The 26,519-nt window shown below is 40.9% G+C and overlaps 1 protein-coding gene across 2 annotated transcripts in view; it reads left to right on the top strand.

Moving 5' to 3' along the window:
• Positions 1-25,365, top strand: part of LOC134541046 (uncharacterized) — a 39,249-nt gene extending 13,884 nt beyond the window's left edge. The window contains exons 2-5 of one of the 2 annotated variants that reach the window (XM_063384184.1): positions 17,963-18,173; positions 19,069-19,387; positions 22,548-22,732; positions 23,504-25,365. In XM_063384184.1, the coding sequence (XP_063240254.1) occupies positions 17,996-18,173; positions 19,069-19,387; positions 22,548-22,732; positions 23,504-24,879 (2,058 nt within the window). In that variant the 5' untranslated portion in view covers positions 17,963-17,995 and the 3' untranslated portion in view covers positions 24,880-25,365. Of the gene's footprint in view, positions 1-7,442; positions 18,174-19,068; positions 19,388-22,547; positions 22,733-23,503 lie in introns of those variants that run through there. The other variant, XM_063384185.1, reaches the window with a different exon arrangement.
• Positions 25,366-26,519: the final 1,154 nt, after the last annotated feature.

Genomic DNA, 26,519 nt, shown 5'->3' with positions numbered 1-26,519 from the left:
GTTGTTTTAAGTCGTTGAATTTATTGTAGATTTATATCGGGGATTATTACGTGAGGAGAATACGTTATAAGTTAAATGCTTATTAGAGATAATGCAAGTGGTTTAATTTAATTGAAGTTCATTTTAAGATTGTAGGTTAAGAGAATTATAATTTAAAATAAAGTTTTTTGTCGTAAATAGGAATTATTTTCAAGAGAAGTTTGTTTTGTTTTCGTGCGCGTAGGAGACGAGACGTACGAATTAAATCAGTCGAGGGAAGGATAAACGTTAGAAAGGAATTAAAGAGAAAACGAGAGTTTATGTAAAAGAGAGTTATAGAATTTATAGTGATGTTTTGTTTTAATTAGAAAAATGTTGAGAGTTGTTTCAGAACGACACGTCAGTGGACGTGGCAGAATGAACACGTGACGGGGAGGTGCTGAGACCTAGCGGAGAACGGAGGAACCGCAAGCGAGGGTTGGCGCACCTGATGGAATTCGGTGACGTCACGGGCTCATACGGAGACGTGGACAGGCCGTGACCTTGTTTTGATCAGCTGTACGGTAACTTAGCGATAAGAAAATAGACTATTGGTTAAATACATTTAAATTTAAGTGTGTTTTAGGAGAAGAGGAACTTTCAGTATGTAAGTAATTTAATTTAAGAAGTGTATGATGTATAGGCTAGAAGTGTTTCGTTGTAAGTTGTTTATGTTTTTGTTAGTTAAATTCTACCTCGGTTTTAAAAATATTTTTTTGGGATTTGTAAACATTATTAAGGAGGTACACTATAAAATCGATAAGCATTGAGAAAACTGGGAAGGCTAGATTTTGTGTGTAGAGGGAATTTACTCCAAAAGAACAGAGAGACAAAATTAATGTTTTCATTAGGGCGAGGGACCCTAAGGTGAGGTGTTGTGTCCCTGGGAAGAAAGGGAATTGTAGCGCAGACCATAGGAGATGGGCTGACTACGGAATTAAGGGTCAGGAGAATCCTGAGAGTTGTGAGTAGTTTGGGGCAGGAGTTCCCCATGGTAGTACCGAAGTGGCTATCCTGTATGGGATAGGGTACCATTTCAATGAAGTTTGTTGGTGGGGTTAGAATCCCTTGTTGTGTAGTGGGCCTATAGCAGATAGGCACTACAGTGAAATTTTTGGTTATTTTGTGAGGTAAATTCCCTGGAGGTTAAGTAAGATTGGATTCAGTTAGGAAGGAGGGAAATGAGAAACATTGCTGTAGAGAGTTAGTGTACTTGCCTAATGTGAAATTGAATGTTACTAAATTAATTTAGGAGAAAGTTTTGTTCGGTAAATAAATAATAATGGAAGATAGCTAGATAATTAATTAATTTTTTTTGAGTAAGGTGTTTTAAGTAATGAAATAAAATAAGGTGAAGTAATTTGAATAATTGGGGAGGAGTTTCTTTAAGAGTTTAGATAATTGTTTTTGAATTTATTGAGATATTCAGCCAGTGGAGTTTGAGTATGAGAGATACAGTGAGATTTCAAGGAAATTGGTTGTTTATTAATTAGGACGAATGAGATTTTATGATTTAGAGTCAGTAAGCATAGTTAAATTTACGACATAATATTTGTTGACAGTTTACAGTTATTAAGGAGAAAACAGAGTAATCTATTTATTTTTATTTTAAGGGTTTGAAGATAAGATTATGAATTTTTTTTTTGAAAGTTTCTTGGGCATGTTTGAATAATTTTTATTTGGATTTTAAGAAATTACAGAGAAAATTTAATTGATTTACATTAGTTTGGAAGTATGGAGGTTTAGTGTTCGATTAGCCCTAACTTGATGGTCGGATCCCAAAAGAATGCCGTAAAACCGATAGCCAATTGAGAGGAATGCGGTAGGCGCTTGTGTAGAGAGGGGTTGTGGGAAAACTCCTTGGGACTGATGGCAGATCAGGGGCCCTAAATAGTGTGTGATGCTGTAAAACCAGTGCAGAGAAAGCCTGGTATGCTTAAATTTTTGGGCACAGGTTATGTAAACCTGGGGTTCCATGGGATTTAGTCATGTTAGCTGCTGTGAGACATTAAGATTTCCAGGCTCCATAGTAAATTCAATGTAAATTTTTGTTTTCTTAAAATAATAAATTTGTTTTTAATTTATTTGAGATATTTGATTTGGAACAGTGAATACAGACCCCGAGGAATAAGAGTTATGCTGTGAGAGGAGAAGGTGGTAGGCCTAAAGGGTACAGGCACCACAGAGGTTATTTGTATTGCATAATTTAAATATAAGGAAACTTGAGAATTTGAAATTTTGTTGTTGGTTTGTACACCCATAAGAAGAGTATAGGCAGAATTTTTATTGTTATGAGATGTCTAATTTAATTGAAAAGAAGAAAGTTTAAAGATGCAAGGTAACATTATTATTGTAATAATTGAAAGAGATTAAGAGGTAGAGAGAAATAGGCAGTTTTTGTTTGTAAGTACTAAAGTTTACATATAGAAATTTAGTAACTAAGAATGAATAATAAGTTAAGTCTAGTGTAAAAGTTTTTTTTTAAGTTTGTTAAGTTAAGAGTCACAAGTAAATTTTTTTTTTAGAGAGAATGTCTTTGATAGGAAGTATTAGAAACTTATGGGAAGTTTAGGGTAACATAAATAATGTAGGTAATGAATAATAAATAGATGGTAGGTCTTAAGTTAGGATTAACATTTGAAGCAGAATTTAATTAAGAAGAAGGAAAATAAATAGGCCTAATGAAAAGAACAAAAAAGGATTTTATGGTAAAGCATTTTTTTTAAGTAATAAACAATGAATAATAATGTTGTTTCAGGGTAATGTGTACTAATAATACAATTTTTTTTTTAGGACCAAAGAACAGGAATTATGTAATTTAAATTAACATGTATTTTTGAAACTGTTACAGATTCCTTAAGATGAGCTGAGCAGCAGTCCAGTTTACAAGATGACAAGAGTTCGAGAGACAAGATACAAGATCACTGAAACAAGAGCCAAGACTGAAGATTCAAGAGAAGAGAAAGCTGGCAGCCATGGACTTACAAGTGGAGATTAATAAGGTCATGTAAAGTTTTATTTTTTTTATGGAAGACAGTAACTGGAGTTTTTTTTTGTTATAAACATTATTTACAGAACTTTTTAGGTTATAGTAATGTAATGGAATTAGTGAGTTGTGGTAGCTGTCAAAAAGAACTAATACCTTAAGTTTAATTTTTAAAGTTAATTTTCTTAATTTACAGAGGGATTAGTAGTTTTTTTTAAACCTTATTTAGGTTGGAATTTAAATACAATAGCTTATTATAAATGTGTACGAACAGTTCAAGTTCACAGTACTGATAGGTAGGTCAGATGATCTTATTGATTTTGATGATTTGTTGTTTTGAGTTGATTTTTAGGTGTTGTGAATTAGACAATGAAATAGTTCTGAAAACTTAAATTATTTCAAGCTAAGAAATAGTAAAGTTAATTGTAACTCAAAGGACACCAGAATTTAATTTTTTTTTTGAATTAGTAATGTTTGAAAATTTTATACTTTACAAGAAAGGTTATAAACAAACAGATCGGATGGAACAAGGATGCAGTAAATCACAATTTCATTTAGAATTATTGATTAGCTTTTGAGGTTATGAAGTAAAAGTAATTATAATTTAAAAGTTTGAATAAAAAAATGTTTTTTTTTATTTGTTTGAAATAGAAAGTTTAAAAGTTAATTAGTCATGATCTAGGTGGGTGATGGGGTGGGAATTGGCCACTCTTTTTCCCTATAACCTCCCTAACATGGCCTTCTATTACATCTAACAGAAAAAAAAAAGAAGAAAAAGAAGACTTATTATTAGTTAGAATGTTTTTTTATGAAGATACCTGATGAACTTTTTTTTTATTGTTGGGAAGAATAGTAGCAAGATTAATCAGATGTTTTACTCAGAAGAAGAAGAAGAAGAAGATAAAGCAGTTTTATGACTCGACAAGCCAGAGATTGGTGTTTCCCCTCTGCGCTCCTATTGACTACGTTGTTTACTCTCATGGGATAGCTGGTTCGGCACCATGGAGAGAGATTGGTGGGCATTGTGGTTGCCCCCAGAAGAAAAGAAGAGTAGAAGAGGTTATGGGTGGGTCATGTGAACTGACCTTCAACCCAGTTACTTCGTGGGGACTATTTGCTGTATAGAGAAGATCAAGACTCAAGAGTTAGGGAAAATTATTGGAGGTCATGTTTCCCTTCCTTAAGTTTTTCCTATCAAATTATTTGCCTGATTAGATTATGCTAAGGGTGGGATACTTTATGTTAGCAGTTGAATTAATTAATTTTATTTTTTTGTGTGTTTGCATCCTTGCCCATCGATTGCAGTTTAGTAGTTAGTTTTGTATTTGTCAGGCGTGATGGTAATGCCTGTTGATGATGTTTCAGAATTGTAATCTGTTCGTGATGAGGATGGCACAACTCCGAAGCAGATGTGGGGAGAAGTTGTGAGCTGCCCTGGAAGCCAGTCCAGTAGCTGTTGGAGTTGAGTGGTGTTTGCTGATGGCCAGCCCAGGGAGCTACTCTTCTCGACAACACTGACTTCGAGGAGTTGCACCAACCTTCACGAGATAAGAGTTTAATTAATTGAAACACTGTAAGGACACTTAATTTTTTTTGAAGAACGAAAGAAGTATGGTAATAAACGGAAACCGAAAAAAAAAAAATAATAATAATTATCAAGAATTTGCACATTGTTTAACGAATACTGAGAAACTAAGAACAGTAATTTAATTTGTAAAGAGAGCTTCACTAACAGAACAATTTTTTTAGAATTGAGAACTCGAGCCTCTGAAGGTTCCTGTGAGAACAAACCAGATAAAAGTTTTACATTTAATTTTATGAATACTTGTTGTTTTAAAATAAATCTTATGCAGAATCTAGATGTATGTTCAGACAGCAAGGAACTAAGAAAATTATTATTTTTGTGAAATGAGGAATTTATAGTTATGGTTTAATGGAAAAAGACAATTTGTAATTTTGAGGTAGCTCGATGGGGCTCGAGCTCTGTGAGGGGAGGGTTATGTCGCGGGTTGAAATTTTGCAGGGTTGTTGAAATCAAATTTAGGGACTTTACTGACGGGACTCTGGGCTGGCTGCTCTGTTCACTCGTCAGCGCAAGTGGCGTGACCATGTAATTGGGGCACGGGGCCGGCGCGGCGCGCTGCGGGCTTGCAGAATTTTGTTTGTTTGTTTGGCCGCACGCTGGCGCAGCCACGGGCCGCAGTTACTGGGGCGCGCTGTCGTAACAAGCCGCGCGGTGTGGCCTGCACATTGGGGTAGAGGGGGGGTAGTCTTCCCAGATGTTCTAGTTAGTTGTTTAGTAAATTTGACTTCAATAACGAGCTTTTGTTATGGTAGGCGCGGCAGGGCGCGCGAATTTAAGCGCAAGTGATTGGTGACTCAGGCTCACTCAGGCGGAGGCTATGCGTCTCACCTGTGGTCACGAGTTGTTAGTTCGTTCGTGATGTAGGAATTCAGGCTCACTCAGGCGGAGGCTATGCGTCTCACCTGTGGTCACGAGTTGTTAGTTCGTTCGTGATGTAGGAATTCAAGCTTTCGGGCGGAAGCTATGGTCGACGCCAGAGGCCACGAGTCGTTTAATTTAAGTTAGGTCATAATGTAGTCGTCAAGCTTTCGGGCGGAGGCTATGGCCCTCGTCAGGGGTCACGCGTCATAGTTTTTAAAATGTAATGTTCGTTCGGGATTTCAAGGGCAGGAGAGGCCCCTACGTTATTTTTTTAAAGTAATCGATCAAGAAAGGCTTTTCGGAAAATGTGAGTATGGACTTATCTTTGTTTTAATTTTAAGTATTAATTATGATTTGAGGTATTCGGAAGGACTAGGGAAGTGTTTAGTGAAGTTCTCTCATTCTCTCTCTTGTAAGGTCGTTCAATCGTTAAGGAAGTAAAGAGATTATTGTTTTAAATTGTAATCCCGCTATTTAAATGTTCTTTAAAATGATGTTGAGTATTTGACTTTAAGAATAAAATAATTTTAATTAAGTATTATGTTATTTTGCAAAATCTCCTTAGTTCAGCTCTCACCAGACATCCTGTACGGGATGACGAACCTATGATCCTAGGTACAGTAAAGTATTTTATGAAGTTAAGACTAGTTGATGCCAAGCGAGTTGTTTCTATGTAAAGAGCTACGATTCTCGCCCCCCCCCCTCTGAAGGTGAATCGTGACAGAAATGGTGGTGGCACCGGCTAGGTGCCACGTGACAATATTTTGTGGCGAATATTGTTCCCATATATGTGATATCAATCCTTTTTTTTTTTTTAAATTTAACCAAAAGTTTATATATATTTAAACTAAACCTGTTATTTTAACGCCTTAGCCCAATTAACATTTAATTTACTTTTTACGGATAGGTACTTCGTTTTCCGTTTCAAAGTAACTTAACGGAAAACAAATTGAACAAAACGGTGCCCAAAATGCTGGATTGGAAATAATTATTTTCGTGCTATTTTCCAGTTTTGTTTAAACTCATCGCGCTTCTCATTGGCGAATATCGCTCATGACGTCAGATGCACACAGGTTAGTCTGACCTTTTAAGGTCAAGATCGCTTGCTCCGTTCAGACATATACACTCCACGCGACTGCACCAACAGCATCTGACGACACAGGTCACTCGAACCAATCAAATGCCATATCTGCAGTCCCTTAAGGGTCAAGGCCTCGTCAGGGGTGTATGTGTGTCGGCGAGGCGGGATGATAGGCGCGACGCTCGCTGGTGCTTCTAGCGCGGTGTCTCCTCTGGACTGGCGCGCAGTCTTCTCGTCGTGCGTATGAGCGGCGACCGTAACATTACATGGCGGATAAATGAAGACGAAGGTGTAATGCAAGTCCCTTTGAGTGCTTTCAAGAATCTGTACCGGTTGTTTTACGCCTAAAAAATTACTCTGAAAACAGACGTTTTAGCCATTTGAACTGTTCTAAAAATACAGTTTAAAAACTTAATCCGTAATCAAAAGTACTTTTCGGCCCTAGGCGAATTCTTACATGCTTTTCGTAAACAGACACCCCCACCCGGATATCTTGAGTAGCGCAGAGCTTCAGGAAAAACAACGCGATTTTCAAAGCTACTCAAGATATCCGGGTAGGGTGTCTGTTTACGGAAAAGCATTTAAGAATTCACTGAGGACCGATAGGTAGTTTTGTTTCAGGATTAAGTTTTTAAACTGTAGTTTCAGAAGAGTTAAAATGGCTAAAACGCATGTTTTCAGAGAAATTTTTAGGCGTAAAACAACCGGTACAGATTCTTGACAGCACTTAAAAGACTTGCATTACACCTTTATCTTCATTTCTCCGCCGTGTAATGTTACGGTCACCGCTCATACGCACGACGAGAAGACTGCGCGCCAGTCCAGAGGAGACACCGCTCTAGAAGCACCAGCGAGCGTCGCGCTTATCATCCCGCCTCGCCGACTCAAATACGCCCCCTGACGAGGCTGAACCTTAAATAAAGCTGGTAGGTGCGAGACTGTACTGAAAGCGAGTTCATGCTGACGCGGAGAGTGAAGTGTCGCAATTCGCTCACCGGGTGTCGAACCCGATCTCAACCAAAGCGGAACACGAGATTGAGAACACGTCGAACTTTCACTCGCGGCGGCAAGACTGGGTCGCAATAAAAAAATAAATTGGTTGTCTGTAAAGTCGGTTTACGGACGATAGTTTAACGTGACGACGTCATAACAAAACATTGATGAAATGATTGCATACTTTTATGAATACAATTGAATCATTTTTATTTGATTATCACTATTTTTTATGGATACAAAGAAGGAATGAAATTAAATCTACAATTTAATTGATAAATTTACTTTTATTTGCACTCATTAATTCAAATATGTTTATTACTTTAACGAAGAGATTATTTTAACTATAATATTTTTATGTTTGCTTTTTAACTTCTTCCAATCTGTGTTATTGTGTTAAGGATAGGACGATGATAGGAAAAGTAGGAAACGAGTGGGGGTGTTTCAAGTTTAATGTGCCTCGAAAAAGTCAAATCGATGGTTGTTCCAATCGAGTGGAAGACAGATAGATGCGGCGCAAGCGTACAATGAGCATAACGGGACAAAGCTTAACGGGACAATTAGCGTAACGGGACAATGAGTCATCCTTTTTCGTGCGTGCAGCCGGCGTTCATCGATTTATTAGACGTTGTCACGTCAAAAAACAATTCTGTACTTTTTACAAAAGATCCCATTGGAAACCAGTTGTCAAGAAATATTTTGTAATACTACAAAAAAAGATGCTGAAACTTTGTACAACGCATGACTATGGTTATTACTTTACAAACATGAAATACGTTTCCCGAGATGATTTCTTACGAAAATAGGCGCATAGATTTATACTTTAATTCGCGGCTCATTCAAGCATATACATAAGTAGTATGTAATAGCCGGTCCTGCGCCATGCTTCAGGCTGTGGAGCCTGTGGAGCCGACCAACATCTTGGATTGTGACGTCACGGCGGCCATATTGGATGAGCGTAATGGGACACAGCGTAACGGGACAAGTAGTACCGTGACTTTGACCTTGACCCCGGCGGACATCTTGGATCCGCCATATTTGTTCCGCCATCTTGAAATCGAACGCCCCACTCATTAAGATGAAATTTTCGTCTGTCGCCATATTGATTTTTTTCTGTTCTGCTGGAGGCCGCCATCTTGGATACCGTTGACTTTGTTTCTGCTGTTTGTTCCTAGAGAGCACCAGCGTCGCACTTGATTTTTTTTTCTGTTCTACTGGAGGCCGCCATCTTGGATACTGTCGAGTAGGTTTCTGCTGTTTGTTCATAGAGAGCGCCAGCTTCACTCTGTCTCATCACATAAGGACGATGTTCCATTACCTACCATAGCTATTATGGTCCTTATCGACATATTAAATATAATTTTTTTATGAAAAATATATCGGAAGCGCTGTGATTCGAACCATCGCAGCTCTGATCTCTTGGTTGGAAAACATACGCCTTTAACCGCTCGGCCATCGAGACATTTACCAGACTGAAAATTAAATAAGGTATATATAAAAATAACATGCATATTCGGACTTGTGAATTTTTTTTTAATTTGAAGTTCGAGACAGAACCACCATCTTGTATTAAGATGTAACTGTTGCAATTATCGTTACGGCCGCCATCTTGAAAATCCGTAATTTTAATGCTACAGATTCGAGGAAAATTCCCAAATTCATCAAAAAATTTACTTATTAGAAAACTGATTAATTAAATCGATTCTCGTCCTTGGTTCGAAACCGGTAAGAGCAAAAAAAAATAAAAAACTTCAGATCCTTCCTCCAAGGATACCGCAGGCAGACAGACTCCCCCCACCACCAATAAAAAGTTATATATCATCAACTAGTATGACGTCATGTCCGCCATCTTGTCTTCTTCCGCTGGAGACCACCACCTTGTGTATCTGTAAGCACAAATTTTCCATGACTATATATTGCTAAAGTTAATAGCATGAATAGCATGAATGTCATCACCATAGTACAGAGAGGAATGGACGAGGTAGGAAATGGGATTACAGGTCTTGGTAATTGAGATTGCCGAAGAGCAACTGTGGTTATAGTGGAGACAGCCAAGTAAAATCCCACATACGTTATCAAGAACAAAATTTGGTGCTATATTTAAGCTCATTTAATTTATTTACACTTTTTATGATTTTCCTGATTTTTTTATCTACCCAGGCGCTTAGGACAGCCGCTGGCCTAAAAGGAGTGTCGAAAAAGCTCTACACTTGGCAGGCTAACTCGAATTACAACACGAATACGAACAAAGACGAATTTTTTCAGATGCCAATGAACCGTGCATCCACACTCGGCCTGCATGCGCGATTCCCAATGCCGAAGCGAACTAGATGAATCAGTCACAAACGAACTGAAAGTGTCTGCTATAAAGAGTATTGATGTAGTTATGGTACACTGCAGGCAGCTATAGTTTACTCTGTTATACTGTACTGCTTAATTTCTTCGGTGTGTTCTTACTGCTGGCGCCAGTACCATTAATAGTACTCGTTGATTTATAAATAGACCCTTTTGTTGTGTGTGTGTTGTCGGGGCGATATACACTGGCTGTCACTATTTTTCAAAAAAAATATATATAGACATATATATATATATATGTGTCAATGGTACTATTATGCTCTTGTACTGTGACCCTTAGAAGCATGCATAAAAATGTTATTATCATGAAACACACACTCTTGGACACAGGTAGCTAGGTAACATATATCAATACATAGGGATAGAATCCAGATTTTTATTAATAATAAAATTTGCTATTCATCAGGGACAACTAACATAGGTGTAGAGATAAAAATCAACATTAATATAATTAGATAAAAATCACAGAAAAACAATCCTAACGATACTGAACATGACTCGTGGATATGCGCTTATGTAAATTAAAACATCAGGAAAATACGTAGCACACATGAATCGTTCACAAAAGTTCGTTAGTGTAAGTTCAGAAAATCAATCAAATGATGTTTTTACGGACGCATTCTTACATAAAAGAAAAATGTTTGAAATCATAGCACAATTAATTAGTATGATTACTATTTATGTTTATATTTGGGTTCGTATTTGCCTTGGCTTAACTCAGTTTATATGGTAGAGACACGAAACTTGTACTCCCATTTCACCTCTGGGTATCACAAAATAAAATAATAATTTAAATCTTGGAACTAACAATTCATGACGTAGTTCAGGATAATTGACACCTTTTACGTGAAAACTAATCAGTTTGTAGTCAAATCGGAGTTATTTACGACGAAATTACATACAGCTGGGTATGTCTATGGGCGATACAAAATGCAAAATCTTTACTTACAGATTTTCACTCCTAATAACATATCCGTCAGAATATGCCCTTATAATCTTACACATTATTTATTTATACGTCGTTTAAGCTCATCCTGAGTGTCGGATGGCATAATCTAGCTAGCTATCTTTCAAATTTAAAATAGGCCTCGCGCCTTTGCGTCGGCATCAGACGCCTTCATACAACCAAAACTTCTTATTAATTAAGATGTTCTAGACGCCTCACATCTAAAACACGGCCTCTCATTGGCCGAAACCAAAATCGGTTAACGTAATTTACAATATAAATACCGTAAATAACACTTATTAATACAATTGAAAACACAGAAATGCGGTAAATTTAAAACGAAAATTTCCAACAATGAAAATTTCTTTAAGTAATACCCCGAATAAAATCATCGTTTATTCGTTAAGTTCATTAGTCCTTAGAGGGGTATACTCAATTGACTGTCCATATAAGTCCATTTCAGGTCATAGAGCATAGCTCTCGTAGATATACATAATTAATAAAAATATATTTAAATAACTTTTGCGGGTGAACAATATACAAATTAAATAATAAAATTTCATAATAATAACAACAATCAAAATAATAAGTTTTATAAATAATAATATCATTAAAATAAATCATTACTTTCTGTGCATTCTGAAAATAGTAACAGCACCGAATGGCCGCCCTTGTCAATCATATTGAACTGCAATCGTTGACCTGTTCAAAACAGTAAAATGTGATTGGCAGTTTACCGTCTCTCTCGCACTATGTACAACGAACAGCCTTGTCGTCTAGCGGCGCGCGCACCACACATAAAAAAAAAAACTTGGAGCGACTGAGTTTCTCCTTCTCCTCTTTTTTTATTTATTTTTTCTATCGTCCTTTCGACCGTTACACCAGACAATTCGCGCAATTTTAATCACTTTGCATCGGGTCGTCGCCGCTAGCAGACCTGCGCTGGAATGGTCCACGGGTTTTCCCGCGCAAAATCTTCTCCGCTGGACCTGCTACAGCTAGCTCTCCGACGGCGTCTACTCCCTTGAGCCGCTCCTGTTGAGAGGGGACGTGGGAGGACATACTTACTGTAAGTAGCAATCTCATATGGCTGTAACGGGTTTATGTGCATGTGAGTCAACAATGTGACGTTCTCCAGGACGCGTCACGGCAGTGGATCAACGTCCACCCGCGGTGCAAACGACATCCACGGCGGCGGCTGAGGAGGCTGAGGCTAGACCTTACCTTTGAATATATATACTGTATAGAAGTCGCCAGCCCAGGTTAACATTTCTAATACGGTTTTGAGGTAGTTGGTTAATTCACCGCCGCAATCGCCACCATCTCTAGGGCATCGACTTGTGGTGGTCCCTAGCGGACAAGTGTCGAACTCTTCAAACACCCCTTCCCCCTCCCGTTGAACGACGTTGAGCTGCAGTGAATGATGGATGAGGGGTGCGGGGAATGACAGCGGGCGACAGCGCTGCGCTCTAACGTGTAAATAACAACTAAGACGATACAGGGGCGTTACGGCAGCGCACTGCAGCGGTGAAGTTCCCAAGCTGCTCATCATACGCTTCTGAAAAACGTAGAGTAAATCCTATCCACTCGCGACTTCTATACAGTATATATATTCAAAGGCTTTATCAAGGCAAACACTAAAACAATAGTGGACCCAGATGCTTTTGGAGGGGCTTGAGCCCCTTAGCCCCCCTTCTGGATCCGCTACTGCAGCCGTTGCGAACCGTATTGTGTACATTTTAACTAGCAAGTATCCCGGTCATTAAACAGTCTTAAAACTCTTCACTCATGTGCGAATCGTGCACTTGTGACGCACGAATGTCGGCAGGCTAAGACATCTTCTGTGCTAAACGTAGCCTGTCCACAAGCCAGTTCAGTATAAACTAACTCTATTAAAACAAATAGTAATTAATGGGATCAAATAACATCAGATATTAAATAATAAGAATAGTAACTTAGGTTAACCATTCAATAACTTTCAAAGTGAAATTGTTACATCTTAACACTAGGTATCATTAGCTAGATAACATTCAAGCATAACTTTAACTAAACTGATTTTCATGATAATGAAAGGGTTTGTTTACATCATTGTTAGGCATCCTTATGCCTTCAGGTTGTTCCTGTTTTCTATGTACAATTTCATTATGCATCTCGTGCATTTCCATAAGCATCATCTCCCAATCTTTCATAACTTCATAATATCAACAATTGATAACATTATAATTCTCACTAACATCTCATATCATATACATAACATCATATTTACAATATCACTTCAAGGAACATTTCATATATTACATCATTAAAAGCATTTGTTTATGTTAGCAAACAAATCAACAATAGTCTTGATTTCGTTTAAGTACACACATCATGTGTAACTTGTGCTTGGAAAGGGAACGCACAGTGTTTCCTTCTCTTTTATCTCTCTTTTATCGCAGCTTATCGCTCGGCGAAGGCGGTCTCTCTTTTATTCCTTTTATTTTACTGGAGTGTCCGGTGAACTTTTATTCCTACCATTTCTCGCGAGGTAGTAATTTTTTTTTTTCTGTAATCAGCTGGGTTCTCAGATAACACAAAGAGCTGTTTGGAAAGTGCATAGCAGTTTATCTCTCATCTCAACTAACCATTAGTTTCGTTTTTCAGGCATCCGATGCGGGCTTCGTAGGATCCTGACTGTGTATTCATATCATTCAGAAATTCCTCTGGTAGGAATTGTTTCTTGTTAAAATCACTTGAGATTCATGATCTCGATGCAAAGGATAATTCTATCCTGACAAAGCTAAGTGAAACAAAAAAAAATGCTTTCATGATAGCTTGCAAAAAAAAATTTTTTTTTCCTCTGACTGGCTCAATTTTGCAGTAACTTGATAATTGTTTATAATATAGCCTGCTGACATTTACTGCAACCGTGTACTAAGTCCGCGACATAGTTGTTAGACATTGAGTTTTTCAGGTCTTCGTTTGACATCATATTCGCTTACTCGACGATTACAAACATAAACAAACAAAATCTCAAGTGCCACGTTGAATGAAATTAAAGTCTTTTGTATAGTTTTTTTTTTTTTCACAATAAGTAACACAGTCGTTCGTATATATCTTGTTATCATTTCATAAATATCATTATTTAAAATAACCAAATCAAGTTAATTTAAAGAAATAGCTTTCTAATACTGAGTGGATTTGTATGCGAAAGGAAAGCATACTTTTCTACTCTGCATTCAGGGCAGAATGCAACCCTATGAGATCGTTTGCAAAGCCCTACTTCAGTCATAGAATTCGTGTAAAACAAAAGTAGTAAATTTGCAAAAAAAAAAAAAAATTATCTTCTTCTCCAGCAGTGTTTAATCAAAAAAAAAAAAGATAAATCTCGGCGATTATTCGTAACTTCAGTGAAGTGTTGTGCTTCGGAAAATTGGATTACCACATCACTAATTCAAGGTAACATTATTATTATTATTATTATGCTAGTAGTTGCAAAGTGTTCATGTGCTTCTTAGATGCTTTGTAGAACAGTGCTCACCCATGTTAACACAGCTAGGCCATACTTCTCTCACACAAGTTAGTCGACAACACACAAGCTTGACATTTCTTTTTGCTAGTTAGTATGATTATCTACAGATAGGCGCATCTCATTACATGGATTCAGGTATTACTGTTAGTGAACTTATACTCAGACGAAGAATAACGCAGACCAACTGACAAACAATATTATACACATAATACACTATTAAATTCGAAGATTCATTACATCTGTGTTGGTGGCATTTCACTTCACCTCACTACAGGCAATAATAAGCGGGAATTGCAATTGCACTTCCGCATCTACGCGACGATAATGTACCAAGCGGGTATCACACTTCCGCTACACATTAGGTACCTGTAAGTGGTTGCAATACGCCTCACATGGCATATCAAATTACACAGTAACCATTTAATACCTTTCACATTCATACTGGTCAGGTCCTGGCTCTGACTTAGACATTCCGATTGCGCTCAGCTGTTATAGTACCTATACTCGTACTATACAGGTGTCTCACTAGCTTGTATCGAACTTGTTCACTGGGACACAGGTTTCTTGTAGGCTCTCAACTGCGAAATATTATACCGGCCTACTGGTAGGCCTGTAGATGGGTCTTCCAGAGCATAACAATTCTCTTGAACTATGTCAGTTATGACATATGGTCCGTCGAAAAGCAAAAGTAATTTCCTGGTGACATTCTCCCATGCCTTGCTGACAGGAGATGTTTTCTTGAGCACAAGGTCGCCGATGGTAAATTTAGACAATTTGGATGCTGGTTTCCTTCTTCTTCGTACATCAGCTTCTGCTGTGAGCTTCATTCTTACGAATGCTTGCACTTCTTCTCCTGTGGGTAGTCCTGTCCTTTCGGGCTCCTTGTCACAATGGGGTATAAATTCAGGGTTGATCGCCGCCGATCTATCCAGGCTCAAAACTTCGCCAGGGGTGATTCCGATTGAGCTATGCACAGTATGATTAATAATGCACTCTACATAAGGCAATTTATCTCGCCATGACTGTTGCGAGTGGTGACACAATGTTCGTAGCAATCCTCCTATAGACTTCATGAGTCTTTCCACCGGATTACTATGTGGATGTCTCACGCTTATGGTAGTCGGTGTTATACCTAGTTTTCGTACACCTTTCTGCCACAGGTCGCTAGTGAACTGCGTACCTCGGTCAGACAACACAACTTTCGGCGTACCGATTTTGTCCACAAATGATTTCAATTTATTTAACACTGCTTTTGCAGTTGGGTTGACAATAGCATACAATTTGGAGAATTTAGTAAATACATCCTGCATTACAAATACATGTCTGACTCCTACCTTCGAAAAAAAAAATTCAAAAATTTATAATAAAATAAAACCTGGACGAGGGCATCTCTCTGCTCGAACAATAATAGAATAGGACGACCTTCATTTATTAAATTCACTTTCTATTTTTCAGGTGTAGAAGACAACAGCCTGGGGGCTAGCTACAGCAATACTGGCTCAGCCTAACTTTGACCGGACTATATTGGAACGCAATAGTTCGGTCCCTAAGGCGGCCAGTAGAGTACTAACCTATGTATTTTTTTTTTCGTTCACCAACACGACCACACGATGATATGCCTGCGCGAGTGTCGGCCAGGACTACCTATTACATGCACATATGGGCTAACTACCCATGCATGTTCTGTGTTCCCAGGGGTTCGGAGGAGCGGCTCGCACAGCTTTACAGTACACGCCACACCCGAGTTTAATTAGTTCACTTGCAATTACAGCACACCATCAAGCCTCTAATGCACACCAAACATGACACTACATCACGCCAGTTAGCCGATTCAGCTGGTGGGGAGCTTCTCTCCCCCGCCGAATTAGGTACACGTAATTTATATAGCATTTCACAACCTACCAGCGCACACACAGGCCCGTGTGCCAGACCTATCCAACAAGACACGCGCCCCGCCCGTTGATCCAGCTGATTTTACAAAAGTGTGGGGTGCACCTGATTTACAATGCACTAAGCGAGTTATAGAAACTTCGGTTTCTGGTCTCGCACACACTAACTGCCCCGGATGGCAATATGATGGATCGGCGAAGAACCTCAGTATGTAGCTGCTCCCTGATGATGGCGACTGCAATTTCGACATAAAAAAAAAGATCCAGCATAAGTGCTCCTAAAAACAATCAATATGATAAGGTTTTTTTTTATTTTTTAGATTTTCCTTTTGATCAACAATTTCTTCTGTTTACTAGTACTTTAATTAACATTATCAACAGTTTAAATATGAGCAAAAGAGCACAGAGTGCTGGAGTGTTTAATTGTAGTGTAAAACTGTGTAAAGTGTAAAGACGGTGTAAATAAAAACATTTGAATTTGATTTAATTGAATACGTCGGTGGAATCATTCGCCGAGGACGCGGCTACGACCCAGAAGCCACAAGATACTTCGGACTAGGGACTGGAAAAATTCGCGGTTTCAATGACCACTAGGATAGACTCCACGATTCTCTACGTACTCGGGCAACTATCACCTGGTCATTGGCTACCGACTCGGGACACCTGTTTACTTTGCGATTCTTATGATTCGATACTTCTTTGGTTGAGTGTTTGCCATTGGCTCAGAGTCCTTCAGGTGAATTGCGGTCCAATCACTGACGCAGCATTAAGGGTCCCGCCCAGTCAGGGGTGTATGTGTGTCGGCGAGGCGGGATGATAAGCGCGACGCTCTACTGGTTGCTTCTAGCGCGGTGTCTCCTCTGGACTGGCGCGCAGTCTTCTCGTCGTGCATATGAGCGGTGACCGTAACATTATATGGCGGAGAAATGAAGATAAAGGTGTAATGCAAGTCCCTTGATTGGTTTCAAGAATCTGTACCGGTTGTTTAAAGCCTAAAAATTTCTCTGAAAACATGGGTTTAAGCCGTTTTAACTCTTCTAAAAATACAGTTTAAAAACTTAATCCTCGATCAAAAGTACTTTTCGGCCCTCAAGGAACTCTTAAATGCTTTTCGTAAGCAGACCCTACTCTGATAATTTGAGAAGTTTTGAAATCGCGTTGTTTTTCCTGAAGCTCTGCGCACCGTATGTGTGCCCGGGTAGGCGGAGCCCTTAAGCTAAACAAGTTTGGATTCTAGCCTGTCTCGAAAGGAATCCGCGAATGTTTTCCGGTCTCTACTTCGGACTATGGCCGTGTGAAAGAAGCCTGCGAACATCATTCACGTTCCTGCCTGTTGGTCACAGGCAGGGCCGGATTTAGGGGAGGGCAATCGGGGCGAAAGCCCCGGGGCCTCCACAAACGGAGGGCCCCCACAAATACTTTGATATTCTTTTTTCGCTGTATTACCTTTACCTACAATACTATGTACATACATGATTTTATTATTGTTAAATATTAACAGAAATATTCATTAACACTAAAATTTAATTTCATATAATTCTTGTCTCCGATTATATTTATGTATGTTTTTTTTAATACTAAGAGAATCTACTTGATTTCACAATAAATTATTTATTGGAAAACTCGACTGAAAAAAAATTGTTCATTTTATTTGGAAAATAATTAATGGGGCCAGGAGGCCTCCGCTCCTCTGTAGCCCCGAGGCCTGCAGACCTCTAAACCCGGCCCTGGTCGCAGGTTGTTCGCCGGACAGGCGGACGGCCCCCGCAGATGCGACGGCGGGGAGATGGGCGCCCCTCCGCGCGGCTGCTGGCGCTCCTGGCGGTGGCCGTCTCTACGCTGGTCGTGCTCTATGGCCTGCTGCCGGCGCCGCGGTGCTGCGGCGACACGCGCGCCGACCGCTGGCCCCCTAGCCGCGCGGTGCCCTTCTTCCAGGCCTCAGACCCGGGTGAGAGTCGCAAGCGACACCAGCAACCACTAGCGGTCACACAGATGCACGTCGGCCGGCGCCCTTCTTCCACACACTACTCAGAAACACACAACTTGGAAACGTCGTAACTTAGAAACCTTGAAAAAAAATCCACGTAACTTAAAACTGTGATAAGTTAGAACGATTATAAATTAGAAACAATTAACTTAGAAACACAACTTAGAACTGTCATAACTTAGAAACACACAACTTAGAAACGTCATAACATAGAAATCTCGAAAAAAAATCCACGTAACTTAAGAACTGTCATAAGTAGAGACCGGAAAAAAATCGCGGGTTCATTTCACGATATGCTATAATCCAAACAACTGAATCATTTATATTGCTTCTGTGATTGACTCACAGTTTATCTGAGGGACTTTGAGCAAATGAAGAACCTAAGACCAAAAAAAAAGTATCCAATCGCAAGCATCCCAGTTTACAGGTGTCACGAGTCAGTAGCCAATGTGAGCAGGTGGCACTGGCCTGATTGTGTAGGGGATTGTGGAGTCTATCCTAAAAGTCATTGAACTCGCGAATATTTCCAGTCTCTAGTCATAAGTTAGAACGATTATAAATTAGAAACACTTAACTTAGAAACACACAATGTAGAATCACACAACTTAGAACTGTCATAACTTAGAAACACGCAATGTAGAAACACACAACTTGGAACTTCTGTTGTGACTAAAAAATGATGTAACGATAAATGATATCATCCTGATATCATACTGACATAATACCAAAATCATTTAATTACGTACATTTGACATTGAAATGATGTCATATTACACATTAAAAACCAAAGTTTTAAGCTTTCACTTCTGTTGACGGTCCCAATGACTGGCTATATTTTTTATTTTTGTGTTGGCAGCAAAGAAGCCGTTCCTCGTCTGGAGCGCCGGCTGCAAGATCCCGAATGTGGACCCCTTCCACGAGTCCTTGCGGCCTCTGATGGCTCCACCCAGGGTCGCCAACTGCTCGGAGTGGACGCAGCTCACCGCCGTCTCACCCGCCCCCGGACCCGCCGGCCGGTTCCAGCTGCGCGTCGACCAGGGGGCGGCGGCGCTGTACTCCACCCCCGGGGGGCAGTTGAGCTGCTGCTACTCCACAGCCTCCCGCCCCGCCCCCGTGCAACCCCCCGCCTCCACCAGGGGCAAAAAGCACGACGGCGGAGCGGACGCGCGCTACGAGTGAGTTTGTTGCCGTCCGGTTGGCAGCGCCGAGTCAACAAACGTGTGTTGTCAGCACTGCATGGAGCGAACGTCCCATAGAGTTGCGGACGCGTGGAACGAATGTTCCATAGCGTTGCGGACGCGTGGAGCGAATGTTCCATAAAGTTGCGGACGCGTGGAGCGAATGTTCCATAGCGTTACGGACGCGTGGAGCGAATGTTCCATAGAGTTTCGGACGCTTGGAGCGAATGTTCCATAGCGTTGCGGACTCGTGCAGCGAATGTTCCATAGCATTGCGGACGCGTGGAGGGAATGTTCCATAGTGTTGCAGATGCGTGGAGCGAATGTTCCATAGTGTTGCGGAGGCATGGAGCGAATTTTCCATAGTGTTGCGGACGCATGGAGCGAATATTCCATAGAGTTGCGGACACGTGGAGCGAATGTTCAATAGTGTTGCGGACACATGGAGCGAATGTTCCATAGAGTTGAGGACGCGTGGAGCGAATGTTCCATAGCATTGCGGATGCGTGGAGGGTATGTTCCATAGTGTTGCGGACGCATGGAGCGAATGTTCCATAGCGTTGCGGACTCGTGGAGCGAATGTTCCATAGCGTTGCGGACGCGTGAAGCGAATGTTCCATAGTGTTGCGGACGCGTGGAGCGAATGTTCCATAGAGTTTCGGACGCTTGGAGCTAATGTTCCATAGCGTTGCGAACTCGTGGAGCGAATGTTCCATAGCGTTGCGGACGCGTGGAGGGAATGTTCCATAGTGTTGCAGACGCGTGGAGCAAATATTCCATAGCATTGCGGACGCGTGGAGGGTATGATCCATAGTGTTGCGGACGCATGGAGCGAATGTTCCATAGTGTTTGCGTATGTGTGGAGCGAATTTTTCATAGAGTTGCGGACGCGTGGAGCGAATGTTCCATAGTGTTGCAGACGCGTGGAGCAAATGTTCCATAGCATTGCGGACGCGTGGAGGGTATGTTCCATAGAGTTTCGGACGCTTGGAGCGAATGTTCCATAGCGTTGCGGACTCGTGCAGCGAATGTTCCATAGCGTTGCGGACGCGTGGAGGGAATGTTCCATAGTGTTGCAGATGCGTGGAGCGAATGTTCCATAGTGTTGCGGAGGCATGGAGCGAATTTTCCATAGTGTTGCGGACGCATGGAGCGAATATTCCATAGAGTTGCGGACACGTGGAGCGAATGTTCCATAGTGTTGCGGACACATGGAGCGAATGTTCCATAGAGTTGAGGACGCGTGGAGCGAATGTTCCATAGCATTGCGGATGCGTGGAGGGTATGTTCCATAGTGTTGCGGACGCATGGAGCGAATGTTCCATAGCGTTGCGGACTCCTGGAGCGAATGTTCCATAGCGTTGCGGACTCGTGGAGCGAATGTTCCATAGCGTTGCGGACGCGTGAAGCGAATGTTCCATAGTGTTGCGGACGCGTGGAGCGAATGTTCCATAGAGTTTCGGACGCTTGGAGCGAATGTTCCATAGCGTTGCGGACTCGTGGAGCGAATGTTCCATAGCGTTGCGGACGCGTGGAGGGAATGTTCCATAGTGTTGCAGACGCGTGGAGCGAATGTTCCATAGTGTTGCGGAGGCGTGGAGCGAATTTTCCATAGTGTTGCGGACGCGTGGAGCGAATATTCCATAGAGTTGCGGACACGTGGAGCGAATGTTCCATAGTGTTGCGGACACATGGAGCGAATGTTCCATAGAGTTGCGGACGCGTGGAGCAAATGTTCCATAGCATTGCGGACGCGTGGAGGGTATGGTCCATAGTGTTGCGGACGCATGGAGCGAATGTTCCATAGTGTTTGCGTATGTGTGGAGCGAATTTTTCATAGAGTTGCGGACGCGTGGAGCGAATGTTGCATAGAGTTGCGGACGCGTTGAGCGAATGTTCCATAGCGTTGTGGACGCGTGGAGCGAATGTTGCATAATGTTGCGGTTGCATGGAGCGAATGTTCCATAGTGTTGCATATGCGTGGAGCGAATGTTGCATAGATTTGTGGACGCATGGATCGAATGTTGCATAGAGTTGCGGATGCGTGGAGCGAATGTTACATAGAGTTGCGGACGCGTGGAGCGAATGTTCCATAGTGTTGCGGACGCATGGAGTGAATGTTCCATAATGATGAGGACACGTGGAGCTAATGTTCCATAGCGTTTCGGACACGTGGAGCGAATGTTTCATAGTGTTGCGGTCGTTGCGGAAGCATGGGGCGAATGTTCCATAGCATTGAGGACGCATGGAGTGAATGTTCTATAGTGTTGCGGATGCATGGAGCGAATGTTCCATAGCGTTGCGGATGGGTAGAGCGAATGTTCCATAGAGTTGCGATCGCATGAAGCGAATACCGAGTAAATGAGAAAATTATCAGGTTCACTTGAGGCTTTATACTGTACACAAAACTGTCGATAATGTAAAAAAATAACCTAGCGACAAGTAGTGTGACTGCAGATATTTTTTATGGATAAATCGTTAAATAAAGTATTATATTTCCTGGTTTCAAACAATTAAACTTTTTTTTATATTGAAGCACTGGAGGTTCATTTCCCCCCATAAATTTGTATTGTTTTTTAAAATCTTTTATCTAAGAGAAAAGAAAATTATTTTTATCATCATAATTTTAGTACATCTATTAAACATCTAAATTATTGATACCATGAGGGTAAGAAGTGCTGTTTTGGTTGTAATTAAGCTTAATGCTAATTTATTGAAGGTGTGTTGGTAATACGATTTATTTTTTTAGTAATTATTACTACATGATAGCATCTTTGCTATTCTTCCTAGCATTTTCTTTCCAAGCTGTTAAACAAAAAAAACTTAATCTTTTTGTATTAAAAAAAAGGAAGTTCTCTATAACTGAGTACGAAATGAAGTATTTCTGGTATACCATACACCAATAAATATAGTAAATTAATTTTCACTCGTTTGTTTGCATGATGATAGCTAATGCATTACTTCTCACAATCAATGTAGCTACGTTAGTGACACATTATGAAATCTGCTATCTAGCGGACGGGCCCGAGACTACTTCAAAAAGGCTAGGTCTCAGTCTCGGCAATCAAGAGTTTCTCCCGCAAACATGCCAGTTCTTCTCCGTCTCTCCTCAGAGCCGTGGACGTCAGAATCCATAGACTGATTGCGTGCATTCCAGGTTGACTAACTGCACGTATTTCGAAGAAGAAACCCTCCTGCCGCCGGGAACAGAGTTCATTCTGGTTCGCTGCTTCACGCGAGTGCTGTCCGTGTTCTCCAAGGAAGTTTACTCCAACATGCACGCCATGGTGCCCATCAAGGCAAGCGTTCTGCGCAAGATGAAAACGAAGAAGAGGACGAAGGGTAACTTTTTTTGAAAAAATTCTAGATACTGAAACTATCCTTCCTTCTATGACATTTTTTGTTACTATCAAATCATGGAGTTAGGAATATTCAGCATGTTGTGATGTCTTTTTTTTTTACCTCATCACCATATCGTAACACCCAAAAAAAATTATGTAAATAGTGCCTGACCACATCTGATGATGGTTACTAGCATGAATTAGAATCATTGTCGTTAAGGACTGACACATCATGAAATGGAGCCATTTTAAAACTGTTCCCACAATTTAAACTACTACACTCCCAACAAAGGTGAACTAACACTTCACCCAAGAGGTGATAACTGGCGAAAACATTGTCTCATGCTGGATTTGCCCAAAGTCAACTCTCCTAGCCCCCGCGAGAGATCTTCTTCAGTAGGGAGTGACAAATAAAACACAAATCCATTCCCGCAAACCCAACTTGGCCAATAGGCGACCGAGTATTCCTGCATCAGTGGTCCTGCCACTTCATTTCAATTTTTTTCCCCCAGGACTTGACAAGAGAATTGAGTTCCAAACACTTAAGAGACAGTTGGGTTTTTAGGAAAAAATTGGTCTGTTTGTTGAGAAGCTACATACAGACTTGAATTAGTCAAATAAGAGATGGACTTTTATGATTCTGAGCAGCCATTATTAAGTTAGAAAAAATAAAGCCCCGACTTAATGAAAATGTTACTACTTTTCAAGCACAAGTGCTGCCAATCAAAAATAAAGTCTACTTTATTGTAAAGGTTTTATTTTCTTCTTTTAGCTCTTCAAGACACCAGTTCCGACTCCTTAAGTGTCCTGTTGCTGGGGATCGACGCTACCTCGCGACTCAACCTGATCCGCAAGCTACCGTCGACATTCACCTACCTAAAGAGGAACAGCTGGTTCGAGATGGCCGGCTACAACAAGGTTGGGCTCAACACCTTCCCCAACATCTTCCCTCTGCTCACGGGACTCCGCATCCACTACCCGAAGAACGGAACCTGCTTCCCATCGCAAGACAGATTCCTGGACGGGTGCCCGTTCCTCTGGAGGAACTACTCGGAGCGAGGGTTCGTCACGGCGTACGGCGAGGACGCCCCCGACATCAGCACGTTCAACTTCCACAAAGTGGGGTTCTCGGAGCAGCCGACGGACTACTACCTCCGCGCCTACATGCTGGTCCTCTACAGGAAGATCATCTCCAGGTTCAGCAACTCGTGGACCTCGTGCTTCGACATGATGGAGATCACGGACCACGTGCTGAGGTACGCGGGGGACTTCGCAGCCACGTTCAGGAAGCGCCCGTTCTTCGGGATGTTCTGGCTGAACAACTTCAGCCACGACGACCACAACAACATAGCGGCATTCGACGCGAAGTTCCTGGATTTCTTCTCACGTCTCCAAGACGTCGGGGTCATGAACAAGACCATGGTCGTGTTCTTCAGCGATCACGGGATGCGGTTCGGCAAGATTGCCGAGCACCCCCTCGGGCGGTTGGAAGACAAGCTCCCTTTCCTGTACATCTGGCTCCCGGAATGGTTTCGGGACCAGAACGAGCTGGCGGCAAGGAACCTGAGGATAAACGGCGGCCGGCTGACATCGCCCTTCGACGTGTACAGGACACTGAAGTACAACCTGGTGCGGTCTGAAAGCACCGACGAAGGGGATGAGTCTTGGAACAAGCATTACTGCAAGACCAGCATAAACCTGTTCAAAGAAGTGCCTGTTGGTAGGAGTTGTGAAGATGCTTGCATACCTCCCGAATGGTGTTCCTGTGCGTGGTATCATGACATTCCAAATAACGATTTAATTGGCGTGGCGGCTTTGAAATATGTGGTAAGCAGGCTTAAAAATATAGTAAGCCATACTCACAAACTAACAAATCATACTGCAGCAGTGTGCGCCCAACTTTCGTTGGAAAAAGTGGTTAAAATAAGCAAGAAGACAGATGAGAATAGCGCTGAAGTGGGCGAGTATTTACTGCAGTTCGAGACATCTCCCGGGAACGGTGTGTTCGAGGCTATGGTTAGGCACTATCCCGAGGAGTCAAATTTTCAACTGGTAGGGGACATCAACAGGTTAAGCAGGTACGGTAATCAGAGTTGGTGCGTCGATGACTCTGTTCTTAAAAACTACTGTTTTTGTGAGATGACCTAACGTCGAAGGGCGGACGATCGATGTGTGATTGGATATTAGTTGTGAACACATCGGTGCTTTCAGCGCTTTATCGTGCCTACACTCTAATGGTCTCAGAAAGTCTATTTCGTTTTATGGTCATCAAAACCAAATTTCGGATCTCTGGTAATATGTAGCTGTTCCTTCAGCTCCGGAAAATAGACTCCTGTTTTTGTTTTTCTTCTTTCTTTTTAGTGAAATATGACATGCATTCCTTTAGTTTGCTGGAAACGGCACAACTTTGAGCATTTTTAATAAATATTCTATCGTTATATTGGTCGTTGAAAAAAAGATTAGAGAGAGAGGGTGCCATAACATTTTAGAATAGGTTTTTGAGTGATCAGTTACCAGACCTTGGTCCAACAACCGGATTAGCTGTAGGCCTACATGGGACATTCTAAACCATTGCTTGTATGTAGTAGTTCGAGTGATGTAGGATAGTGTGGATAGAGTCATGTTTATTTCGCTTATTCATTTAACTCCAGCTCAGACTCAAATTGCCTGTATCCAATTGTCTCTTTTTAAAATGCTCGATTAAAAAATATATATATATTTATGCACATATGTCATTGTCGGTTTACGAGAAATCACAGGTCGGACACGAAAGATGAATAAACCAACACACAGAAAAAATCTAGAAAATATCAGCAAATTTTAAATGTGTTATAATGTGTATACAGCACAATAATTCTGTGGAAGTAATTTGTCGGGGGGGAAAATTCACGGCACAGAAGAACAATGTGAGATGACAATGACAAGACAGTTGTATCAAGAACAGAAAATTAAAACCAAATTCTTGGATAGCAGAATGACATATAGACGAACAAACGACAAAATCTGACAACAGATCGGCAACATAGCGACACGCAAACGAACCCAGCGTTGAAATTAAACATAAGTACATATATTCATCTTTATTGTAATATATATTTTTTTAATTTCTCTGTAACATACAGTGAAAACCAGCAATGGCATATGTCCATGAAAATGTTCTGACTCAATCTTACCCTTTACAAAAATCATTCAAAGAACATTTTTTTAATGCTCATTGGTCTATAATGAGGTCACAACCTTAGACAGGTTACTGTGATTGATTGGGAAACAACTTGTTATCCTTGTTTTTAACTGTCTCAAGCTCTTCAAGGGCAAGACAAGTGAACAGTAAATCAATCATCAACATGACAAACAGGCATATACGTGCATCAAGTCTACTTAGTTACCCAACGAATCTATGATATATTGTATTATAAGGCATCTCCAACACTGGTCTTTATTGTCTAGAAGTGTTGCTGGTGGTGTAGAATATAATTTCCATTGAGATATATGTAATACGTATATTTTATCTCAGTGTATATGCTTTTAACTGGACATGTAAAAAATGGTAACTACGTTGGGATTGTAAAGGCTGTGAATATCTCGAAGAATGTGATCTGAACTAACACATATCCATTTCACAGTGCCTTTTGTGGTGGCATGTGACTTTGTGGAGATTAATGTTCTGATGAGCCAATTTTGGCCTTCACGTGTATTTGTGCAAACTTTTCCACTATGAGACTGTCTTGTGAGTGTGAACTCGAGTTTTCTGTAGTGTGGTTCCATGTTTACAAATTCCTTTTTCTATG

Source organism: Bacillus rossius, chromosome 18 (assembly GCF_032445375.1).
Source record: "Bacillus rossius redtenbacheri isolate Brsri chromosome 18, Brsri_v3, whole genome shotgun sequence".
In the NCBI taxonomy this organism is placed as follows: domain Eukaryota; kingdom Metazoa; phylum Arthropoda; class Insecta; order Phasmatodea; family Bacillidae; genus Bacillus; species Bacillus rossius.
This window is presented reverse-complemented; position numbering and strand designations above follow the sequence as displayed.